Below are 21,808 nucleotides of genomic sequence, written 5' to 3'. Positions count from 1 at the left end.
AAAAATATGGGTATAATATTTTTTTTATTATCTTAAAGGAACTTTCAAACTTAAATGAAGTTTATTCCAGTAAGACATAGGTACTGTATGTTACAGAATTGAAAACCGAGGTTACTCTTACAACCTCTAAAAAATAAAATACATGGTGTTAGTAAATGTAAATAAACACTTGAACTAGGTTCACAAAAATAAGATTTAACACAGGGACAGTATAAAAATATAATAATACTTAAATGCCAACTGAATATTATTTGTGTCATCATCAAACATAATTTCGAGAACTTATCGAGTATTTTTATTAATGTCTATTTAAAAAAGTGATGTGTAAATTAAATTATAAAACAAACCAATTATTATTCAATGCTTTCGAGTACAATATAATAACATTACAGGTTAATTTCAAATGTTTTGGCAAAATAAAAGTTAGCGTATTTTAAAATCAGGCCAGCTTTACACTTCATAGTTTTGCTAACGTAATTAATTTACGATGAATCTACAAATGTAAAACCCCTTTGTAAGTCGCTTGCAGTAATTTCTTACAACGTACGTAATTTTCACAGAAGCTACTTACAAGTGGGGTTACATTGTCATAAAAATACGCATGTTAACAGCTAAACTTCGAGCATACATTAATATTAAATTTATAATAATACTCGGCTGATTTCTTTATCCCATACAAACATTTGGTAACATCATCTCATAATATCTACCTATCCTACAAAAACAAATTATAGACACCTTAAATTTATTTATACTTTAAATGAATAATGAGAATACATTAAAACGACTGTTTGCTGAGTAATGCGAAACAATATAAAAATATTTTTTTATAATCTTTCAACATAAAAAATATAGAAATAAGAATAATTTTTCTTTACACTTAAAATTAACAACGAAAATTATGAAATTGTTATTCTGACCAGCTTTGCCAGATATTGTTTACAGTTGTACAAAACAAGGTAAATCTCAGTAATTTTACAATATCATGGAAAAATTAGATATACTTATTTATTTTAGGAACCTAAATACAAAGGACCATTAATCTCTGAAAATGTTTTTGCTATGCTATATCTAAACAGTTAAGGAAAACCAAACATATTAAAATTAAACTATTAATACTAAATACTATTGTTGTATCACTAATTTATATGCATTGACTTTTTCATTACTTCTAGACATTTCTATAAGACTAGACGGTAAACTAAATAATGTTATTTTCATTTTTACAGAGTACACGTAAGTCCAATGTAGCTGAAATAATCTGAATTTTGTGAGTAGTCGTAATTTTCACAGAAGCGACTTACAAGTATAAATTCGAGGTAAAACAAATAATCGCCAAGAAAATTTGGAATTGGCTGATTCAAGATAGAGCGAGCAAAAAACTATTAAAACGTAAATGAGTGAGTGAGACAGTAATACGAGATATTTTATGTAAAAATTAAAAATCGACTTTTTTATTGTATTCAGATTAGATTTTAGCTATATTTTACTTAATGTGTAACGTCACATTAACTTAGTATTCAAACAATTTTGATTGCTATTCATAACTTCAAACGTAAATTTAGCGTCTTCCCAACCATGTTGAGGTCGGCTGCCAGTCTCACCGGATGCAGCTGAGTACCAGAGTGCCACATGGTGCGACTGTATATCTGACCTCCTCAACCCAGTTACCCTTTAATAATTTTGTAAGTTAACAATATTGTATAATAATGAAGTCGAAATTGTTTGAAAAAAAAAAACTACTTCCAGAAAACTGACCGTTACATCTAGAATTAGATCAGAAATATAAAAAATAAAATTATGAACCTTAAAATGAATAACTTTCGAAACATATCCTTAACGTAAGAAATTATGAATTATATTCGTTAGAGTATTTTGAGCCAATCATCTTTCATGTTTCGTTGAAAGAGTAATCTATGGAAGAAACAAGGTATTTTAGCATTTATTTTTCGTAATTAATATAAATTATTTCGTTGCGTGCTACGCAAACAGTGCTATTTAGTATTAAATCACTTAAAATCTAACTTAAATATGCAAATGTTGGTCCGCACTATATTATTATGTGCGCTTAAGTACCAATTGTTAAAGGCACAACCACATTGTTTTTGGTAATCATTAAATTAACATTAAATCATATAAAAAATAAGTGTGAGATTATCTCGAGAAAGGTTGAAAAGTTTCGAGTTTAATCTTTCGGATTTTCAAAACAAAGATTTTTATTAAATTATTCTTATAAAGAAAAATAAAACATTTACATCCAATAGATTTTTAAATGTGTTATTTTATGTATTGATTTATGTTTTTTTCTGGCCCGAAATACTGCATTTTTAAACATGAATAATCTTATATCCAATTTTGAAGGTCAACTTAAAACTAAACACTAGTTTCATAGATTACTTTAACACCAGATCCCGATATTCTATCTAACTGTTGTTTCGCTACCTAGAGATAGGCATTTTACAATAGTCCCATGAAGGTTAGGGTGCATCTACACGGTGCAAGTAGCTTGCGCATGTTGAGGTACATGCGCAGATTACATGTATTTTAAAACCGTGCGGGTCCAGCGACTCGCGTATGTACCAGAGCAAATACCCACCCGCGTGCTCTTGTCACTTGTGTATGACTTGCTCCAGCTACATGCGCCGTGTAGACGCACCCTTATGTCTAATTCCTATCTCTAGTGGATAGATAGCATATTGGAAACTGCCATTAGTAGGGGCCGGATAACAATATACTTATTTTTTTTATCTATCTAACTATTATCGACCTTATTCCTATTGAGATAGCTTTCGCCAATGGTTTCACTCGTATGTGTTATTCTGATAAAGATGTAGTACTGCTGAATATCAAAATCCATCCAGTATTTTTGCGTAACATCTGCAAATACATACTTTCGCGTTTATAATATTAGTTATTCTAAAGGTTACAATGTCGATAATAGTTTGGACAGTGTAAAATGCTTAAAATCTCTAGTTGCCTTAAGCTCAAGTTCACTGACAACAGTCAGTTTTCATAAAACAACTGTTTGCTATACAATTTTCAAAGTAAACAGTTGCTATCAGTGAAAATGTGCCTTTAGTAGTATCACGATGTACGGAAGTGTGTTTAGACCATGGAGAACAAAATGACTAGCGGAGATGTCATAACGCAAAATCTCCTAAGAAAGTAGTCAAAATGCTACGTTGCTAGCTACACGCCTTCTTCGGAACCCGCCCATTTTTCGCCAATGAGGGCTACCGCGTATGAAATCGCCGCTAGAGGCGCTTGTGTAGCGTGAGGTCTTCGAAACGTCAAATGCCACTGTTTGTTTACGCGCGAGGGTTTATATTTCTAATTAAATTAATATTGTGAATATTTAACAATACTTTAGATTAATTATGGCAAATACAGATTAGGGTGCTATAAATGTCACTGCTTTGACACACTTTTATCTTTGGGAAACTTGTGTCCGCCTTTCTTTTTTCGAGCAAATCGCCAATACGTTTACACTATATTTCTATTGCATTAAATATGATCTAATATAATCATCTAAGTATAAGTTTTGGCGCTCATAATACGAACTTTGATTGCCGTAGTTTAGGACCTCACGCTACAGTTGCGTCATCTGGTGAAACAAAAAATGGTAGCCCCCATTATCACGCCCAATATTTGACAGATGTCTCAAATCTCGTTACTTTACCAGTAACTGGTCGTCACGCCTAACGTTACTTGACCTACAAGAAGGCGACTGACCTACCTGCCTTATGGCATCTCCGCTCATGTTCCCTTCTGTGGCTTAGCCCTTTAGTCGCTAGGCACATAGTCCTTACAATAACAATACATGTTCAAATGTGGGTTCGTTGCACTTATACAACTGGGTTCTTCTCCGTAACTGAAATAAAAAAATATAATTATACTAACCGACTTTAAAATGACGTGGTTCACAACTCGTTATTAATTACAAACGGCCAGTTTCTTCATCAAAAGTTAAAATTAAAGTAATGTCTAAAGTAAAAGTAACGGTCAAACTCGTTTTTTCAAGGCTAAAGTGACAGCAAAATTCATAGAATAATTGAATTTAACCGTTACTTTACTTTAGATATTACTTTGACTTTTACTTTAACTTTTGATGAAGAAACTGGCTGTTAGTTAAATCTGTTTATAATATATTTTTTTGTTTTCTCAGTGAAACGGCTAAGCCGATTGAGATGAAATTTGCGAACAGTTTTCATCGGCTGTAAAATTGAACCCGAGTAAATCTTGTCAAAAACAGCTATAGATTTTTTTTCTTTTTATTTATCTTACTCGACAAAATTTAAGTTAATCGAACATGAGTAAAATTGGGGGAAACACCATACTCTGTTGCCTTTTTCCAAAAAAAAAAATATAACATTAAAACTCAAAAATGAAAAAATGTACTGTGTAAATCAAAAACACTCACGCATTTGTCCTTGATATGTCCCGGGAGTTGATGACAAATCTGTCCTCATTCTTGAGATAAGTCATCGAAGCCTCGTATATACCGTGACCCGGACCGACTATCACCTGAAAATGTTTTGACATCCAATTCATAGTTAATCTTAATTTTTATGTGCATACTAGCTTTTGCCCGCGGCTTCGCTCCCGTCAACTGACTTCTCTACTTTACCCTATTTTTTTTTCATAAGAACCTTCTCCTGACAATAACAAACACAACAAAAAAAGAATTAGCCAAATTGGTCCAGGCGTTGTTGAGTTATGCGCTTACCAGCACATTTTCACAGTTCATCATCATCATCTCAGCCATAGGACGTCCACTGCTGAACATAGGCCTCCCCCTTTGATCTCCACAGATACCTGTTGGAGGCGACCTGCACCTAAATTCACAGTTGCTTTAAGAAAACTGCTGTTTATATTGAGTGTGGACTTGGCTTAAATATCTTATTGTTACTTCATTTGAGTAGGAAACTACTACTAACTAAACTAAAGATAAACAATCTGGACAGGACTTGTTACTAGTTGTTACACAAAAACATTCATTAAACTACTTTTTTATCGAACAAATAATAGCTATTATTGTATCAATACAGTTAAAGGCACTTAGCCACATTCATTTTTAAACTAAGATTTTAAATTAAAAATCATATCAAGATTGTTTATTTTCAACTTCTCTGTCCAATGAATCATATGTGATACACACCGTTCACTTCCGTGAACAGTGAAGTGGTTAAGAACCTACTCAAATAGAGTACGTTATGCATATAAGTCGTGGTGGCCTTGTTGACAAAGAACCAACCTCTCAAGTATGAGTGATTCCAGGTAAGACTAGTACCAATGCAACTTATCTAAGTTTGTATGTACTTTCTAAGTATGTCTCGGACACCAATGACTGTGTTTTGGACGGCTCGTTGAATAGTAGGTGCCGGCTGTCATTTAACATCCTTGGCAGTCGTTACGGGTAGTCAGAAGCCAGTAAGTCTCACACCAGTCTAACCGAGGGGTATCGGGTTGCCCGGGAAACTGGGTTGAGGAGGTCAGATAGGCAGTCGCTTCTTGTAAAGCACTGGTATTCAGCTGAATCCGGTTAGACTGGAAGCCGACCCCAACATGATTGGGAAAAGGCTCGGAGGATGATGAATCAAGATTGTATATTTTTAACTTCTCTGTCCAACGAATCATATGTGATACACATCGACTGTTTATTTGCCACCATTGTGCCTGTTCCGTGGACAGTGAAGTGGTTAAGAACCTACTCAAATAGAGTACGTTACGCATATAAGTCGCGGTGGCCTTGTTGGCAAAGAACCAACCTCTCATGTATGAGTGATTCCAGGTAAGACTAGTACCAATGCAACTTATCTAAGTTTGTATGTACTTTCTAAGTATGTCTCGGACACCAATGACTGTGTTTTGGAGGGCTCGTTGAATAGTAGGTCCCGGCTGTCATTTAACATCCTTGACAGTCGTTACGGGTAGTCAGAAGCCAGTAAGTCTCACACCAGTCTAACCGAGGGGTATCGGGTTGCCCGGGTAACTGGGTTGAGAAGGTCAGATAGACAGTCGCTCTTCGTTAAGCACTGGTACACAGCTGCATCCGGTGAAACTGGTAGCCGACCCCAACATAGTTGCGAAAAGGCTCGGGAGATGATGATGTCGGGAATGTCGTGCGAGACCGCGAAATCAAGGATAGGGGGAGGGGAGTTAAGGGTATTTCTGGCAAAACTAAGTCCTACCTACGCGAGTCTTCTTATAAATTACTTTTTTTCAGAATGTTCATTCTAGTCTATATTTTATACTAGCTGGTGCCCGCGACTTCGTCTGCGCAGGTTTAGTATTTCGAACAATATGTTTACATGTGTTATTCTGATGTATAAGCTATATTATTGTAAAGTTTCATTAAAATCCATTCAGTAGTTTTTGCGTGAAAGAGTAACAAACATCCATACATACAAACTTTCGCGTTTATAATATAAGTAGGATTGGTGACTAAGCAAATATACGATACCTTCAACTGATAGTTTTCCTTTGCTATCTGCAGCTGGGCGCCAAACTTGCCAACATACCCGTCGGCGTCCTTAGCAGAGACGAACGACAACATCCTACTGTTCGGCCGCTGGCTCATCACCCATTCAATTGATTTTAATGTACGGGGGACACACTTGGACCTATAAACAAGTAATATATTATCTATAAATAAATAGGATGGTGATAAGTGATTAAGTCCCATACAACGAATTTGATTTTTCACTTTGTGTGCAACAAAATGTATCAACATTTTCACGACCCCCATAACGCAATGGTCATTAAGGAGTGGCGAACTTAATCACAAATATGTATGTAGTTTATCAGTTGTATTCGCACCCATAACACGCTGATAAATTGGACTAACTTGGACTAACCGGTGAATGGTATCCGATAAAATTATATCCTGTGACATCAATAAAAAATATAACATTTTTTTCATCTAAAAAGGAAGTCACTATATTTTGTATTGCAAATTTTATTAAAAATCCAAATGACAGATTTTTGGGCGTCAATAGTTCATACAAACCTTTGTGACTCTGTGAGCGAGTTGATAAAGTCCACGAAGGCATGAGCCGTCCGCTGTATCATAGTGGGGTCGGTGACATTCTTCCACTTCACGCATGCGCACCAGTGCAGCTGTATGCCCGCCTCGCTACACGACCTGTTCTTAGGAATCTACAAGAAAACGATCAATTATTATCTTCTTCTTCCGTCCCTGTTTCCGTTATCTGGGGTCGGGTCTCCTCACACTACGGCGCCAGGTTGGTCTATCCTGGGTTGTCAGTTTTGGCAATTGGGCTTTCTTTAGGTCTCTTTCGATGTTTGACCACCAGGTCAATGGCGGGCGGCCTCTACCTCTCTTTTGTTCTGGCAAGTTTAGTGCGATTTTCACTATATGGTCTTCGTCTCGTCTCATAATATGGCCATACCATCTAAGGGGATTTTCCGTCATTTTGTCAGTGATTGATGCTAAAGCTCCCTCTTATGTATTCGTTCCGAACTCTGTCCATTTTATTAAAGGATAAATTATTATCAAGTTAAACAATTTTTTGACAATCATGATGGCCTAGGGCCCAGTGGGTATAGAATCAATACCCCAAGTAAGAGTGTGAGCTTGATTCCAGGTAAGGCAAGGACCAGTGCAAGTTTTCTTATTCTTTGGACCAAGAATTAGCATTGCCATAAAACGTGGCAATGCAGCCAGTCTTCTGGGCAGCGATGCGGAGGAGTACTTCGACGCCTAACACTCGGCTAGTTATTTTATATTCGTTTTTTTAGTTTGTAGATTTCTTGTAATAGAAAGTAATTTTAGTTTATATTATTTCTAAGATTGTTTCCAAGTTTAACTTGGACACCTATGACTGATTATAGGTGAAAGAATACTTCTTTAGGAAACCTGGACTATAAAAGAAATAACTAACCTAACTAATGCGTGTCGATTAACGCGCATTCCTTCAGTGTGAAAAATGATTATGGTAGTATGATAGAAGTATTTTCTTTCAGTGAACTTGGGCATAAAAGTTGTATAGTTATTTGCACGGATATTGAGCCCTGACCTTCACCTGCGCAGAAGCGATTTATTGGTTTATTGCCTTATGTGTACAGTGCCCAAAGCGATCCCCACTCTTCCGCCGAGAGCTCAATATCCGTGCCGATAACTATAATGCCAGAAGATTTCTTCAAACTTACCGGCTCCAACAGACTCAAGGCCCTCGGCAGATCAGCTCCGGCCACCTTATAAGGGTTCCTATACTGATCCCAGTCCAATACATCTAGTATAGTTGCGTGTAGGTCGTGAGGGGTGGTCAGGACTCGCGAGTTTTCCTCCAACTGTGCCTTCGCTTGAGGCCTCGACCTCACGAGGCGGTCTGGGAGACGGATCGCCACTAGAGGCAAGCGCTCTTCTAACTTGCCTTGCAAAGTATTACGAAGTTCTGCGTACCTAGAATAAAGTAAGAAAGAAACACTCACTTGCATAGAACATAGGTGGTACCAGTTTTCACAGAGGTTAAAAGCTCTAGCTATTTTCTGCCTAATTTTGCACTCAAAATAATGGTAGTCAATAATTATGGAATCTGGCGTTACTTGAAGGAAACCTACGACTTATAATGTTAGGAAAAATATGTAGCGTTAATATCTGTGAGACAGTTACTATTATAGTACAGATGTTATTTTTTAAAGTCATAAGTATCAAGATTGGTGACCTTTAGTTTACTACCGAAGTAGAGTATATAAGCACAACTGTAATACAGCCATTCATTGATAAAAGTGGTAGATACTGGTTAGTACAACTTTAGAGTGTATGAATTCTTTCATAACACAATCATTGACATAGTTTCAGTAATAGGAACTATTGTTTCTAAGCAACATTGTTTAATTAAACAAAGACTTCTTGGAAACAAACTATACTGATACGAGAAACCCGGTACATGATCTATCTATACTAATATTATAAAGCTGAAGAGTTTGTTTATTTGTTTGTTTGAACGCGCTAATCTCAGGAACTACTGGTCCGATTTGAACAATTTTTTCGGTGTTAGATAGCCTATTATCGAGGAAGGCTATAGGCTACTTTTTATCCGGGTTCGTGCAGAGGTTCCCACGGGATGCGGGTGAAACGCTGGCAGAAGCTAGTTACGTATAAAGCCCATCATTTTGTTACAAAAAAGGTGATAAATGAAGAACCATTCAACCGATTGTGTGCAAACTTTACATAAAACATCTACTAAATCCGAACAAAGCCTAAACATTTGGTTTGGATAGGTGAGACCGATTGTGAATTATCAATTTACCTACATACATCAAAAAGTGGTACCTATTCATTTTTATAGATATAGATTACAAGCCGTTTTCCCGCGGCTTCTTCCGCGTCCCGTGAGAACTAATGGCCGTACCGGGATACAATATAGCCTATGTTACTCGCAAATAATATAGCTTTCAAATGGTGAAAGAATTTTAAAAATCAGTTCAGTAGTGTTTGAGTTTATCATGTACAAAGAAACACTTTTCCTCTTTATAATATTAGTATAAATAAAGACGCTAAAGTTATTTATTGTAACAAAGAGCACCTTGTTAGAATATGAATCATCTTAGGAATGATTGTTGCATTGTCGCGTTGGGTACTTCTTATTATGGGTCGCGAAGCTAATACACTGCAGTTTGTAAACTCCATTTATGTAGGGCACTTAACTAAAGGTTAACAATCTTGAATCAAACAAATTATTGTTTCTATAGTATTAACATTTGTTTTAGTCGTAATTATTTTGTTTGTTTCCACCAGACCACGGGACTATGTCTCGGATTTATGAAAGGCGAACGTGGGGCCGAAGCCAACATGCTGAAGCCCTTTTGAGATAACTTTAATGAAAATATCCCTGTCTACACTATATGTATATAAATGCACCCAAGGACAATCTGGTTCTGTATATTATTATTATCATTCTTTATTGCACACACAATTCGGAGTGAATATGAACAAAGGTGAGCTTTACCCAAAATAGGGTTCTTAGCATATTATTTATTCAGAAACTCAGTAAAAAACTGTCTGCACAAATTAAGATTGTTTATCTTTAGAAGATAAGTGCCTAATCGTATGGAAAAATGGTCAGATAGGCAGTCGCGCTATGTGAAGGACTGGTCTTCAGCTGCAACCGTTTTGAAGCCGACCTCAACATAGTTGGGAAAAGGCTAGACGGATGATAATGGAGTATGCATACACATAAACCGGAAATATTACATAAGTACTTAATGATAAACGTAAAACCTACCAATGCATATTGTTAGGTACTAAATATAATTTGACCTTCATAATATTTATAGCGTATAATCCGGTCAGATAAAGAATGACATTAGAAATGTCAGTTCATGTATTTCCTTCTCGCTCGCACAGCATTGACGCTAAATAGTGTGCGAGTGAGAAGGGCATAGATGCGCTGTCGTCTTTATCTTTAATATTACACAGATAGTCTATGAATAGAAATTACCTCTCAGGATGGTCATACATGTCATTGTGACTGAATTTTCATAAAGTTAGCCAACCATAGAGTAAGAGTGTGACCAGTTTTGAAATTTATTTATTTATTTATTTAATCTTTTACAAATGATGTCAAAGTCTATATTATCTATACTAAAATGTAATAAAGAGGAAACCTATTTCTTTTTGTTTGTGTCTAAAGGCTGTAAAAATATTAAGCCGATTTAAAAAAATATTCCACTGTTGGGAAGCTAGACTATTCCCGCCCGAGTAACATACGCTATATACATACATAAATCCCGGTAGGGGAACAAGTTCCCCCAGGCGGCGGATGAAAAACCGCGGGAAAACAGAAAAAGAATATTTTGCAAAAAGTATCAATATAATAAATAATCGGTTAGAAGGATATTATCATCTTCATCAACAAAATGAGTAGATACTTGCACCTCCCCGAACACTATAAAATGTTTTATGCACTATGCGTTACCCGACTGAGCCGTCAAAAAGATTGATGAGAACTTTCACTCTTAAACTAGCTTCCGCTCGCGGCTTCGCCCGCGTGGTGTGTTGAAATAGTTAATATACGTTAATCCAGGGTATCACCTATCTACATACCAGATTTCAATCAAATCGGTTCAGTCGTTTTTGCGTGAAAGAATAACATACATTCTCACAAACTTTCACATTTATGATATTACAATAGAGCATAATTTAAATTTAAATTAAGTATTTACCTTTATTTATTTTCTAAGGGCCTTAGATGCCGGATTAAATAAATAAATTGCATTAAAATATTATATCTATATACTGGTCACACGAAAATCTAGAAGTACCGTTGGCTCAAAAGACTCGGTTCCAAGTCAGTTGGCGGTTAAAAATTAAAGCTTAGTAAGGCGTGGTTCGGGAAACTCCCTTTTTAGATGTGCATGTTGCAGGCAAGTTGCAAAGTCATTCAAACTACATATTGTTTGTTTATTATGAAGTGGCTAATTTTCTTTTTCAGCAAAATACGTTGTTTTAAATGGCTATAATTAATATTGAGTGAGACTTGTGAGATGAGGTAAGGGGTGATGATGTTATTTTAAATCAGTATGTTGTAAAATTATTTTACCCCGGCGCGGGAAATAGCTTGTCTATACTAATCCTTTGTTTCCTTTGTAAGAAATTTACTTACATACTCTGATTTATGTAAGTGACTTTTGAAGTCGTGTAAATCGAATAAATAATATAATAAAGGGGAGACATGTGATATAGGTATATGATACTATAGGCAAAATTTTAAGCCAGTACGGGCAATAGTTCTCACAGGACAAGGGTGAAACCGCGGGAAAATGGCTGATACATTGTAAATGAGTGATTCATTTATTGAACAAAAAAAATTACGGCCGATAAAATAGGCATTGAACGTACATAGCACGATTATGTCATGCTCATAATGTTTTTATTATTTTAAGTTCATAAGTTCTTGTAATGTTTTCTTTTTGTCAAATTCAGTTTAATGTGTGTTTTTTTTTGAAGGATAAGTGCTTTTCATTTTTTTTTATATATAATTTCATTTAATTTTTTTTTTAATTTCGTGTGCGCGCAGATGTGTTATATGTTACCTCAACAGTCAGGGGCCATCTGAAAATCAGTGCTGTGCACTAGCACAGCATATACTGAGATGGAACCCTTGCTACGCTGTATTTTTTTGTAAATGTATATTTTTTTTGTGTTCATGTATGTGTAGCAAAATAAATGGTTTAAATGTTTAAATGATTAGAGATGGCATACTTCTTAATGTTTGAAATTATAATCATATTGTAATTTTAAGCAATTTGTCACTAGTTCTACCACGTTGGTATGCGGCCAACCGTCCCGCATTCTGCGGGACCGTCCCGCAATGCTTGACGAAATCCCGTTTTGAAATTATTAGTAAAATAGTCCCGCAAAACGTTGTATGTGTCCCGCATGTCCCGCATCCCTATTTTTCTACCACGCTTCTACACAACACCCACCTGCGCGCACGCTCAACAGTACAGGAACACAGATTACCTATAATATAATCTTGTTCTCTTTATTTCTACTGAACTCGTGAGGCCTAATGATTTTGAAAATAAGACATTAGTGCACGGCCTGCACGCTGTGACACGATATTAATAGGTTAAATTATAGCTTTTAGCTTACGGTTTTTATTTTATCAGTTCCGTCCGATCATTTTTCAATGCCCCTTTTCACGAAAGGTTAAGTCCCGCATTCAGTTTTCGGAAAGTTGGCCGCTTTACGTTGGTACAAACACTGCCCGTTTATATTTTTTTAAGAATAAAAAGTTATGATTTTTAAACTAATTTAACAAAATGATTTGATTTTAAAAGAAATATAAAAAATACATTGCGCAATTTAATTGATCGTTTAAGCTGCCTAAGCTGCCTAAGTGACTATGACTTCCTCCTAATGATTAGCTGTAAGTCCTCCATAGTGTATTAAATAAATAAATAAACAAATTAGACTTAAAATCTAAACTCCGCAACATAAACATCTAGTCAATTCTCAATTTAAACGAAATGGCATAGACTAGGGGATGTTGATAGAAGTCCCGCGTATTTAGTATAAAGTGGGAATGTCCCGTTTTATATTACTGCTACGACACGTGTTTCAAGGGGTATAAATATCTGCAGTTGCATGATAAGGTTAGTATATTACTATTAAGGTTATTACAAAGGGTAGTGCAGTGCATCTTCGAACTTTAAAAAACAGGATTATTAAAAACTGTGAGTAGATTTTATCATCTATACTATCTACTAATATGATAAAACTAGCGACCCGCCCCGGCTTCGCACGGGATAACAGTATTTCCCTACTATTTAATGTATGTTATTATACATATAAACCTTCCTCTTTAATCACTATCTATTAAAAAACCCGCAATTTAAGCGTACAAAGGGACATAGGGACAGAAAAGGCGACTTTGTTTTATACTATGAAGTGAAGGAAAACATTGTTTTTGTTTTGTGTTTTTTGATGTTGTGAACTTTGTGATTTTTAAAATTCTTTCACCATTAGAAAGCTATATTTTCTGCGCGTAACAAAGGCTATATTTAATCCGGGCAGTAGTTCTCAGGGGTCGTGAGTGAAACCGGGGGAAATAGCTAGTTACATATATAAAACATTGTTGAAAGGTTCTGCAAACCTACAGACAGACATGTGTTGCTGGGGAGTTTGTTGCGCCACTTCTTCTTCCCAGCAAAAACACATAGGAAGTGGTGAAAGGTGGACGTTTTGGGGGCTGTCTATTTTAAATTATTGATGTTCCAAAAGTGCTGTTTTGCAGCCAATTTGAGTAAATGATTTAGATTTATAATTTCCTTGTAAGATTGTTCGTTAGTGTGTGACAAATTTTAACATTCCTTATACCAATTTTATTTGAGGTCTGCGCAGCATGTTTTCTCCTTCCATACTCTTCTGTCTGTCATCTCACAATTAGCATTATTTCTTACCATATGAAAACCGCATCAAAATCGGTTCTGCTAAAAATGAGATATTTGCGTGCAAACGTATGCACGGATCAAATTGAGGACCTCCTTTTTTGCAGTCGGTTAGAATAGTGAAAACAGCCTAAATTCTTTGACAAGTACAGGTAATTTTAATCTCAATCTGAACTAAATTATGAGGTTTAGAAGTTGCCTTTTTACATAGGATAGGTACTGTAGATTTCTTACTATTTTAGACTAATTTTCCCACGTAGTGTAAACCATTTATCAAGGGGTACGAGGGAATTGCGAGAAGGCTCTTGGCTAAGTCAAGCGGATCGATCGATCATAAGGTTAAGCAACGCTTGGCGCGGTTGGTCCCTGGATGGGTGACCATCTTGTCATAACTTGTGTATTAAATTGGCGGGTCCCGGCTGTCAATTTAACATCTTTGGCGATCGTTAAGAGCCGTCAGTACCCAGAAAATTTGACACGCAATCTTACCAAGGAGTATTGGGTTGCCCGGATAACTGGGTTGAGGAGGTCAGATAGGACAGTCGCTCCTTGTGGCACACTGGTACTCAGCTGCATCCGGTTAGACTGGAAGCCGACCACAACATAGTTGGGAAAGGGCTAGGACCTGCCTGGTTATGGTGTTGGCACTTGAACCACGCCATACAATATTTGTATGTATGTACCTTTGAATGTAAAACAATGATAAAAAAATGAGTCATGGTTGTTGTAGGTACTAGTGATAACTATTGCTGTAAATACTGGAAAAGATCAAATCATATTTATGTACGGGGAATTCCCAGTAAATATTTATTTGTAGTGGCCTTAATCTGCATAGCCTTTTTTTGGCCTGCTCAATCCAGTTAACCGGGTAACCCGATACCCCTTAATAAGATTGTTTATTTACCACTGCTAGAGATGTACGAATGCTTTCCAAAAAATCTTTATAACATTGATCGTCACCCATGTTACTTAACCACGAACTCTTGATACCATTCAGCCTAATAATAATCCTTCCGTTTCAGATATCAAAATGAGGATCATACAGTTCCCGAACATGGTTGCCAAAGAAGAATCAAAGACTTATCATCTAAAAAATTGTGACGTCGTCATTGACGGACAGAACTTTTTTTATGGAACGTATGAGAAATCCGGCCTTAATTTCATCTTCGGTTGCGACTCAAACGCATACGCTACATGCATAAAAAAACAACTGGCACAGTTCAAAAGGGCGAACGTTAAATGTTATATCGTACTCAAGGGGGCAGATTCAGATATAGAGAAGAAAATCAAAAAGTACACACACGTTGAGTTGGACGCCAACTGCGAATATGTGCCGCCAACGCTGATGAAAGATAGTCTCGCGGATGCGTTCAGCGAGCTGGGCGTACGTCACGGGTATTGCGTCACTGAAGCCAAGGAGGACTGTGTCGCCCTCGCCAGGAAGCTACGCTGTCCCGTCATCAGTTTTGACATCGAATACTGCTTCAGAAAAGCTGCTTACATACCCAGTACAACCTTGGAGTTCAACGCCGTAAACAACTCCATTGAATGTGGACAGTACAAACTTGAGGAGTTCCTCCTAAAACATTCCCTGACTGAAGGTAAACTAGCGTTATTTGCAGCGCTATCCGATGAGCATGTATTCCCCTCGGGATCCTTCGACCCGTTATTTGAGAAGTGGGGCGTTTCTAGCCAATACTATCGCACTAGACACAAGAATGTTATCGCTTGGCTCTCGAGACACACCGAAGATCGAGCTAGAAGCGACATCTCAACGGTCTTAACAAACGAAGATGAAAAAAACGTATTTTGGTCCACTTACGAAAAAATATTGAAAAACATGCAACACGTCGAAGGAACGTATACAACGGAGTACCTTCTCAATCATAATAATCTTAAAATTGTGAAACAGGACCCTGATTGGTTCGAAAAAGGTGTTATTTTAAAACATGTACCAGTCATATACGTCAATCTGTACAAATGGGGTGTCATTGAAGGTACCAAAGTACCTGAAGATAGGAGCCATGATCTACTCCTGTTATCTATAGATATCGTGAGGTATGCGTACAATTTGCTGAAAAATTATAACGGGGAATCATTCAAGTTGTATCAGGATGCTGATAATTTTATAGAGATAGACAGTGAAGATGGTAATATTGGGATGCCCAAGTACGAGTGTAGGGTGTGCGTCTTCGAGAACGGTTGGGACGGAGTGAAGAGGTTGAAACTATTTGAGCATTTCCTCAGTGAGAACGGCATCGACACGACATTGTTATCTCAAGTGCCTAGCGACGCCGCTATATTAATCATAGCACTCGTGTACTACGCCCGCAAACGGCAAATGGAAAATATAGACGTTACCGCTGAAGTGACCGCGAGACTGCTGTCTTATGTCATTATTAATGTCGTGATCAATAAATCCTCGCATAAGATGCAGAAATATAATTTGAACGACGAAGATTGTTTGAAAGCTAAACTAGCTACGGATAAGTACTTTCAGACCAGTCATGACGAGAATAGCAGGATTTTTGATAAGCAAGCAGTATCAAGGTTACTGGAGTTGGACTACTGCTTACAACAAATGAACAATTTACACACTCTCTGTGGTCAGCCATTCGAACCGCCATGTTTCATCAAGTCACACAATGGAACTTTCATTTACAAAATATATCTCGAGAGCCGAGAAGAAAATTGCGAGCAATTCCTTAATCGATTGCTGGAAAAAGCGCCCTCGGTTTTGTCATTCGTTAAAAAACTTGTAAAAGCGTATGAGAATATTTTGAATTGTAAAAATTGAGATTCGGAATTAGGTATCTTACTTAGGTTCTATAGTTTTTGTATTTTTTTTTTTAAGATTCGTTTTTATATAATTTTTCTAATATTCCAAAGATAATTAATTTTATTAAGATCAAAACTTTGTCTTATGTTTTTCATGTTAAGGTGCAAATTATATTGAAATGAATAATTGAATTGTTGATCAAAAGTTAGTTAACCCAAATTGAAGTACATATTTTGGGAATGGTCAAGTATAGTTACCGAGATCAGAGATGATCCCTTAAATATAAACTAACAAAATGTTAATTATTGACATAGTATTAGTAACCTGAAAGTTTATACATACATAAGTGCCTACAAGATATTTTTGTAATGTTTTTGCGACCTTTTATTATGTAAAAATAAAAAGTAAAATTGTAATTGAATGTTTTAATTATATTTTACATGCAGTTTTATCTTATGAGACTATAAAATTCATATTACAATTCATCTGCCGAACCTTTTCCAAACTATGTGTGGTCGGCTTCCAGTCTAACGGGATGCAGCTGAGTACCAGTGTGTCACAGGGAGCGACTGCCTATCTGACCTCCTCAAACAAGTTACCCGGTCTTCCCAATACCCCTTGGTTAGCCTGGTTTAAGACTTACTGGCTGGCATTGACTACCTACCCGTAACGACTGAAATGGATGTTCAATGTCAGCCGGGACCTACAGTTTAACGTGCCATCCGAAACACAGTCATTGGTGTCCAAGATATACTTAGAAAGTACATACAAATTAAGAAACTTGGTACTTACTGGCTATATCACTATAATCTATACTTAAAATTATGAAGTTAAAGAGTTTGTTTGTTTATTTGAACGCGCTGTTCTCGGATATTATATTATGAAGAAATAAAAATTGTACTTTTGTTTGTAATGTATAAACTCAAAAACTACTGGACTTGAAAGACTTGAAAAATTCTTTCACTGTTGGATACTACACTCTTCTCGAATAACATAGACTATATATTTTTATCCCGGTACAGGCAGTTCCCTGAAATTTATTCAGCACAAACAATAACAGACAGAAATAAATTGAACAAAAAAATAAAACACGACATTAAAAACAAAAAAAGATATTATTAAATTACATATTAGATTAGTAGTACGGTAGAAGGAACAGAAATAAAGAGAAAAAGGTAACATTCACCAAATAGAGTAAAAATTACGCTCCACGCTTTCTCTATTTTATTTTATACTTTTTTATACCTTAATTATATACCTAGACGGCGGCCATATCGGATTTAGGTCATGTTACCATCTTTTTCGTATTCTTGACAGCAAACCTTTTCATTTGATACCTATATCGTTAGAGTGGATTTCAAGTAGCCAGTCCGCCATCTTGGGGATGCCGCCATATTGGATTTGTAATGACGTTTCTTAGCTAGTCATATATTGTCATCAGAAATCAGAGTGTGTGCAAAATGTCATCCTAATCGAAGACCGGGAAGTGGTTCAAATTAAGACTAAAATTTTCTTACATAGATAGTTAGTTACAAGCGAAGTAAAAACAAAAAAATACGGTGCGGTTCATTGTGTCTATGTATAAACTTACCTAGGTCCATGATCCCCAATGAGAATAAACAGTGTGTCTTCGAAAACGTTCCGGTTCTCCAGGGTCTGAAGGAATCTGACCATGGCATCGTCGGCCACTGAGATCATGTACGCGTTATCATGAGTTATATCCGCTATGAACGTGAAACCAAAACGCTTGCCGTCTAGCCGGAGAAACTGTAAAAAAAATATATAAATGTACCTAATGATAAATAAATATTTTATTTTTCATTGAAAACTAGCGACCCGCCCCGGCTTCGCTCGGAATAACAGAAAGAAAGAAAGAAAGAAAGAAAGAAAATCCATTTATTTCGAACACACGAATGACGCAAGAAACAAATAAATAAATATGGCACAAAACAAACAATACAGTGAACATAAAAAGGAAAAAAACGCTGCAATTGCGTCACTCGTGCGTGAAAGGGACAGCGCTCAGCATAAATGCTGTATCTCGCGCACGCAGGCACGAGACAACAGCGCTGGTTTTCAGCGCTGACCCACCACGCGTCCTAGCCGGAACTACAAAACTTTAACGCTGTTTCGGCATAAATACACTAAATAAATAAATACATATATATATAAGTAATGTAAATTTAAACAGTTACAAGAACGATGTAAACTAAACAGAAGAACACAAACTAAAAACAAAATATAACACAATATGAGAATATCAGACATAGGACATAGACAAAAAAAAGAGCGAAAAATTAAAATAGTCGACCAATGAGCGTCTCGAACCATAGACAGCGCGGTAAGTGTCATGTGTCAAAGATCAGGTTAACCCGGCCAATTACATGTGAGATATGTTATTATGCAATATTATGTGTATCAAGTGATGTAAATAGTGTAATATGTGTTATTGTGTTGTATAATTGTGAGTGGATATGAATATACTATTAGTGTGGTGTGGGACGACCAAATTATAGGAATCCGGTAGCATAGAGGATGACCATGCGGAGCAGTGTGTGTAATGCGTTTCAAGGACAATCCGAGGTAACTAAAAATTGAAATAATTCGAAATAGCGAGAAGCAATGTCAAAAAAAAAAAAAATTAATAAAAATAAAAATTGATAAAATAAAGTAATATAGAATTGAAATTAAATTAAAGAAATTATTACAGGTCCAGAAATGACAATGCTTCGTATGTATATGAAGTGAAGCAGACAGGAGGCAGCAAAACCGCACCACTACATTGCCGGGGATCCCAGCAAGGGCTTTGGGCCATAGCTCTGAGGTGTGCAGCTAAATTCCTTTATTATAGGGATAATTGTGCTTGTAGTAATTTGTTTTTTAGTTGGGATTTAAATGTTTTAATTGTTTTCAGGCCCCTTAAAGGTGGTGGGAGGTCGTTCCAGCAGTGTGTGGCTGCAAATTTGAAGCTGCCCCTGAAAGCTGCAGTTTTGTGAGAAGGAACCTTCAGCGGAGCAACTATGGAGCGAAGACCATGTCCGTAACATGTTTCCTTCCATATGAGTTTTTCATATAGATAGTGTGGCTTGTGGGTTGAAGTGATACCAAACATTAGGCTAGCAAGATGTAGTTTACGCCTGGCAGCCATTTTTAGCATTTTAATTTCGTTGGTGTATGGTGTAACATGGTGTCTGCTTTAATGCAGAATCTGACACAGGCATTCTGAACCCGCTGTATCAACCTATCTGTCCTAGCAAGCAAACAAGGCCCATATACAGTATCACAGTAATTTAGCTTAGATAGGACTAGAGTGTCAACAAGTTGTTTCCTAAGAGGTAGGCTAAGAAAATTACGGATACCATATAGTACCTTCAGTCTGTAGAAACAGTTTCTAACTGTATTATTTATGTGAGCCTCGAAGTGCAGCTCCGGATCCAAGATTAGGCCCAGACTACACGCTTGTTCTACCCGTTCAATTTTTTCCCCATTAATGACTATCTCAGGCTTGGCAGTTAATATATTGGTGACCTGTTTTTTTGTTCCTAGCACCATAAACTTGGACTTAAGGGGGTTAAGCAGCAAACAATTCCCCTCCGACCAAGTCACTATCCGCTGCAGATCCTCATTTATCCTTTGAACTGCAGCTACCACATTATCCCTCTTGCAGGATGTATACAGCTGAATATCATCTGCATACATGTGATATCTGCAGCTCATAAGGGATTTGGCTACATCAGCGCTATAGAGGATGTACAATAATGGGCCCAATATCGAACCCTGTGGAACTCCCCTAGTCACCGGGAGTGGAAGGGATGAGATGGTAGTACCGTCCTCTTTGTTGATTTGCACGAGCTGGGACCTGTCCGTGAGATAGCTACTAAACCAATCCACCGCAGCACCGTCAAAACCATAATAAGTTAACTTGGACAGCAGTAGACTGGTATTAATAGCGTCAAAAGCACGTGAAAAGTCCAGCAAGACAAGGATTGACCCCTCCCCCCGGTCGCGTGCCTCCAGAATATTACCCACTACATCCATCAACGCAGTTGCAGTCCCTCTACCCTTGCGGAATCCTGACTGTAACTCGGGTAATATGTTGTTTGCCTCCAGGTATTCTATTACCTGGAGGTATACCACACGCTCTAGAATTTTAGAGAGGCAAGGCAGGATGCTTATAGGTCTAAGGTCTTTCATATTTACAGGGTCACTTATTTTGGGAATAGGGCAAACAATAGCAGTGTTTTCCCACTATTTAATGCATGTTATTATACATATAACCTTCCACAACCTTTATCTTTAATCACTCTATGTATAAAAAAAACCGCATCAAAATCGGTTGCGTAATTTTATTTACTTTGTTTAAAAAAAAACTCTTTTTTATTTTTACATATTTTATGTCTTTCTTTAAGCTAATCGACATAATATATTAACCAGTTAACGTATTTAACTTAATATGATCAGGTACAACACACACAACCGATATATACTTTTTTGAATCCGTCTCTGGGACCCCAAGCGGCGGTACCTTGGACCCTGTACCCGATATCGGTGACCACCAACTTTTTTCTATATAATTTTACATCCTTGGCAGTCGTTACAGGTAGTCAGAAGCCAGTAGGTCTGGCACTAGTCTAACCAAGGGGTATCGGGTTGCCCGGGTAACTGGGTTGAGGTCAGATAGGCAGTCGCTTCTTGTAAAGCACTGGTACTCAGCTGAATCTAGACTGGAAGCCGACCCCAACATAGTTGGGAAAAGGCTCGGAGGATGATGATATTGTAATGTGAATTTTCTGGAAGCCGACTTCAACATAGCGGGGAAAAGGTTAGGCTGATGATATTTACCTGATCAGTGATATTCATCATGAGTTGGAACTGAGGAGTGTCCCCTATACAGTACTTGGAGGCAGTTCCCCACCCTTTCCTTCCATTAGCCTCCTCAAGGTAAAAAGACCTGTTGATCAAAATCAAAATCATATATGGAAACTAAGTAATGCTACAAAATCATAAATGTATTTCTGTCATTTGTTGGGTAATAATTTGACATTAATTCATATTTAATCTTAATATATTGTAATTTTAATATGCACATTATGTAATTCTACGCATCAC

At 36.8% G+C, this 21,808-nt stretch overlaps 2 protein-coding genes and 1 long non-coding RNA gene across 8 annotated transcripts in view; 2 read left to right on the top strand and 1 right to left on the bottom strand.

The window, feature by feature from the left end:
- Positions 1 to 5: 5 nt before the first annotated feature.
- Positions 6 to 21,808, bottom strand: part of LOC110377992 (uncharacterized) — a 52,448-nt gene continuing 30,645 nt past the window's right edge. For all 5 annotated transcript variants that reach the window (XM_049851752.2, XM_064042361.1, XM_049851751.2 and 2 more), the window contains 7 exons: positions 21,542 to 21,650; positions 18,291 to 18,466; positions 8,173 to 8,425; positions 7,010 to 7,158; positions 6,464 to 6,623; positions 4,421 to 4,524; positions 6 to 3,871 (listed from right to left, as the gene is read on the bottom strand). In XM_049851752.2, coding sequence (XP_049707709.2) covers positions 3,784 to 3,871; positions 4,421 to 4,524; positions 6,464 to 6,623; positions 7,010 to 7,158; positions 8,173 to 8,425; positions 18,291 to 18,466; positions 21,542 to 21,650 — 1,039 coding nt within the window. In that variant the 3' untranslated portion in view covers positions 6 to 3,783. The remainder of the gene's footprint in view (positions 3,872 to 4,420; positions 4,525 to 6,463; positions 6,624 to 7,009; positions 7,159 to 8,172; positions 8,426 to 18,290; positions 18,467 to 21,541; positions 21,651 to 21,808) is intronic.
- Positions 13,051 to 17,115, top strand: LOC110377991 (uncharacterized). Of its 2 annotated transcripts, none has more exons than XM_021337058.3 (2): positions 13,051 to 13,206; positions 14,943 to 17,115. In XM_021337058.3, the coding sequence occupies exon 2, from the start codon at positions 14,951 to 14,953 to the stop codon at positions 16,715 to 16,717; it is 1,767 nt and encodes a 588-aa protein (XP_021192733.3). In that variant the 5' UTR covers positions 13,051 to 13,206; positions 14,943 to 14,950; the 3' UTR covers positions 16,718 to 17,115. The 2 variants fall into 2 exon arrangements, with proteins under 2 accessions (XP_021192733.3, XP_063898432.1); XM_064042362.1 differs by lacking the exon at positions 13,051 to 13,206 and adding an exon at positions 13,286 to 13,304.
- Positions 19,041 to 19,736, top strand: LOC135119034 (uncharacterized). Its single transcript, XR_010277931.1, has 3 exons — positions 19,041 to 19,282; positions 19,410 to 19,523; positions 19,614 to 19,736. It is a non-coding gene; the product is annotated as an uncharacterized LOC135119034 (long non-coding RNA).

Source organism: Helicoverpa armigera, chromosome 28, assembly GCF_030705265.1.
Source record: "Helicoverpa armigera isolate CAAS_96S chromosome 28, ASM3070526v1, whole genome shotgun sequence".
NCBI lineage: Eukaryota > Metazoa > Arthropoda > Insecta > Lepidoptera > Noctuidae > Helicoverpa > Helicoverpa armigera.
Note: the sequence above shows the minus strand (reverse complement) of the source record. Positions and strands in the feature narration are given on the sequence as shown.

Excerpts from the sequence above, each read along its gene's own strand:
- LOC110377991 (XM_021337058.3), top strand. The coding sequence starts at position 14,951 with ATGAGGATCATACAGTTCCCGAACATGGTTGCCAAAGAAGAATCAAAG.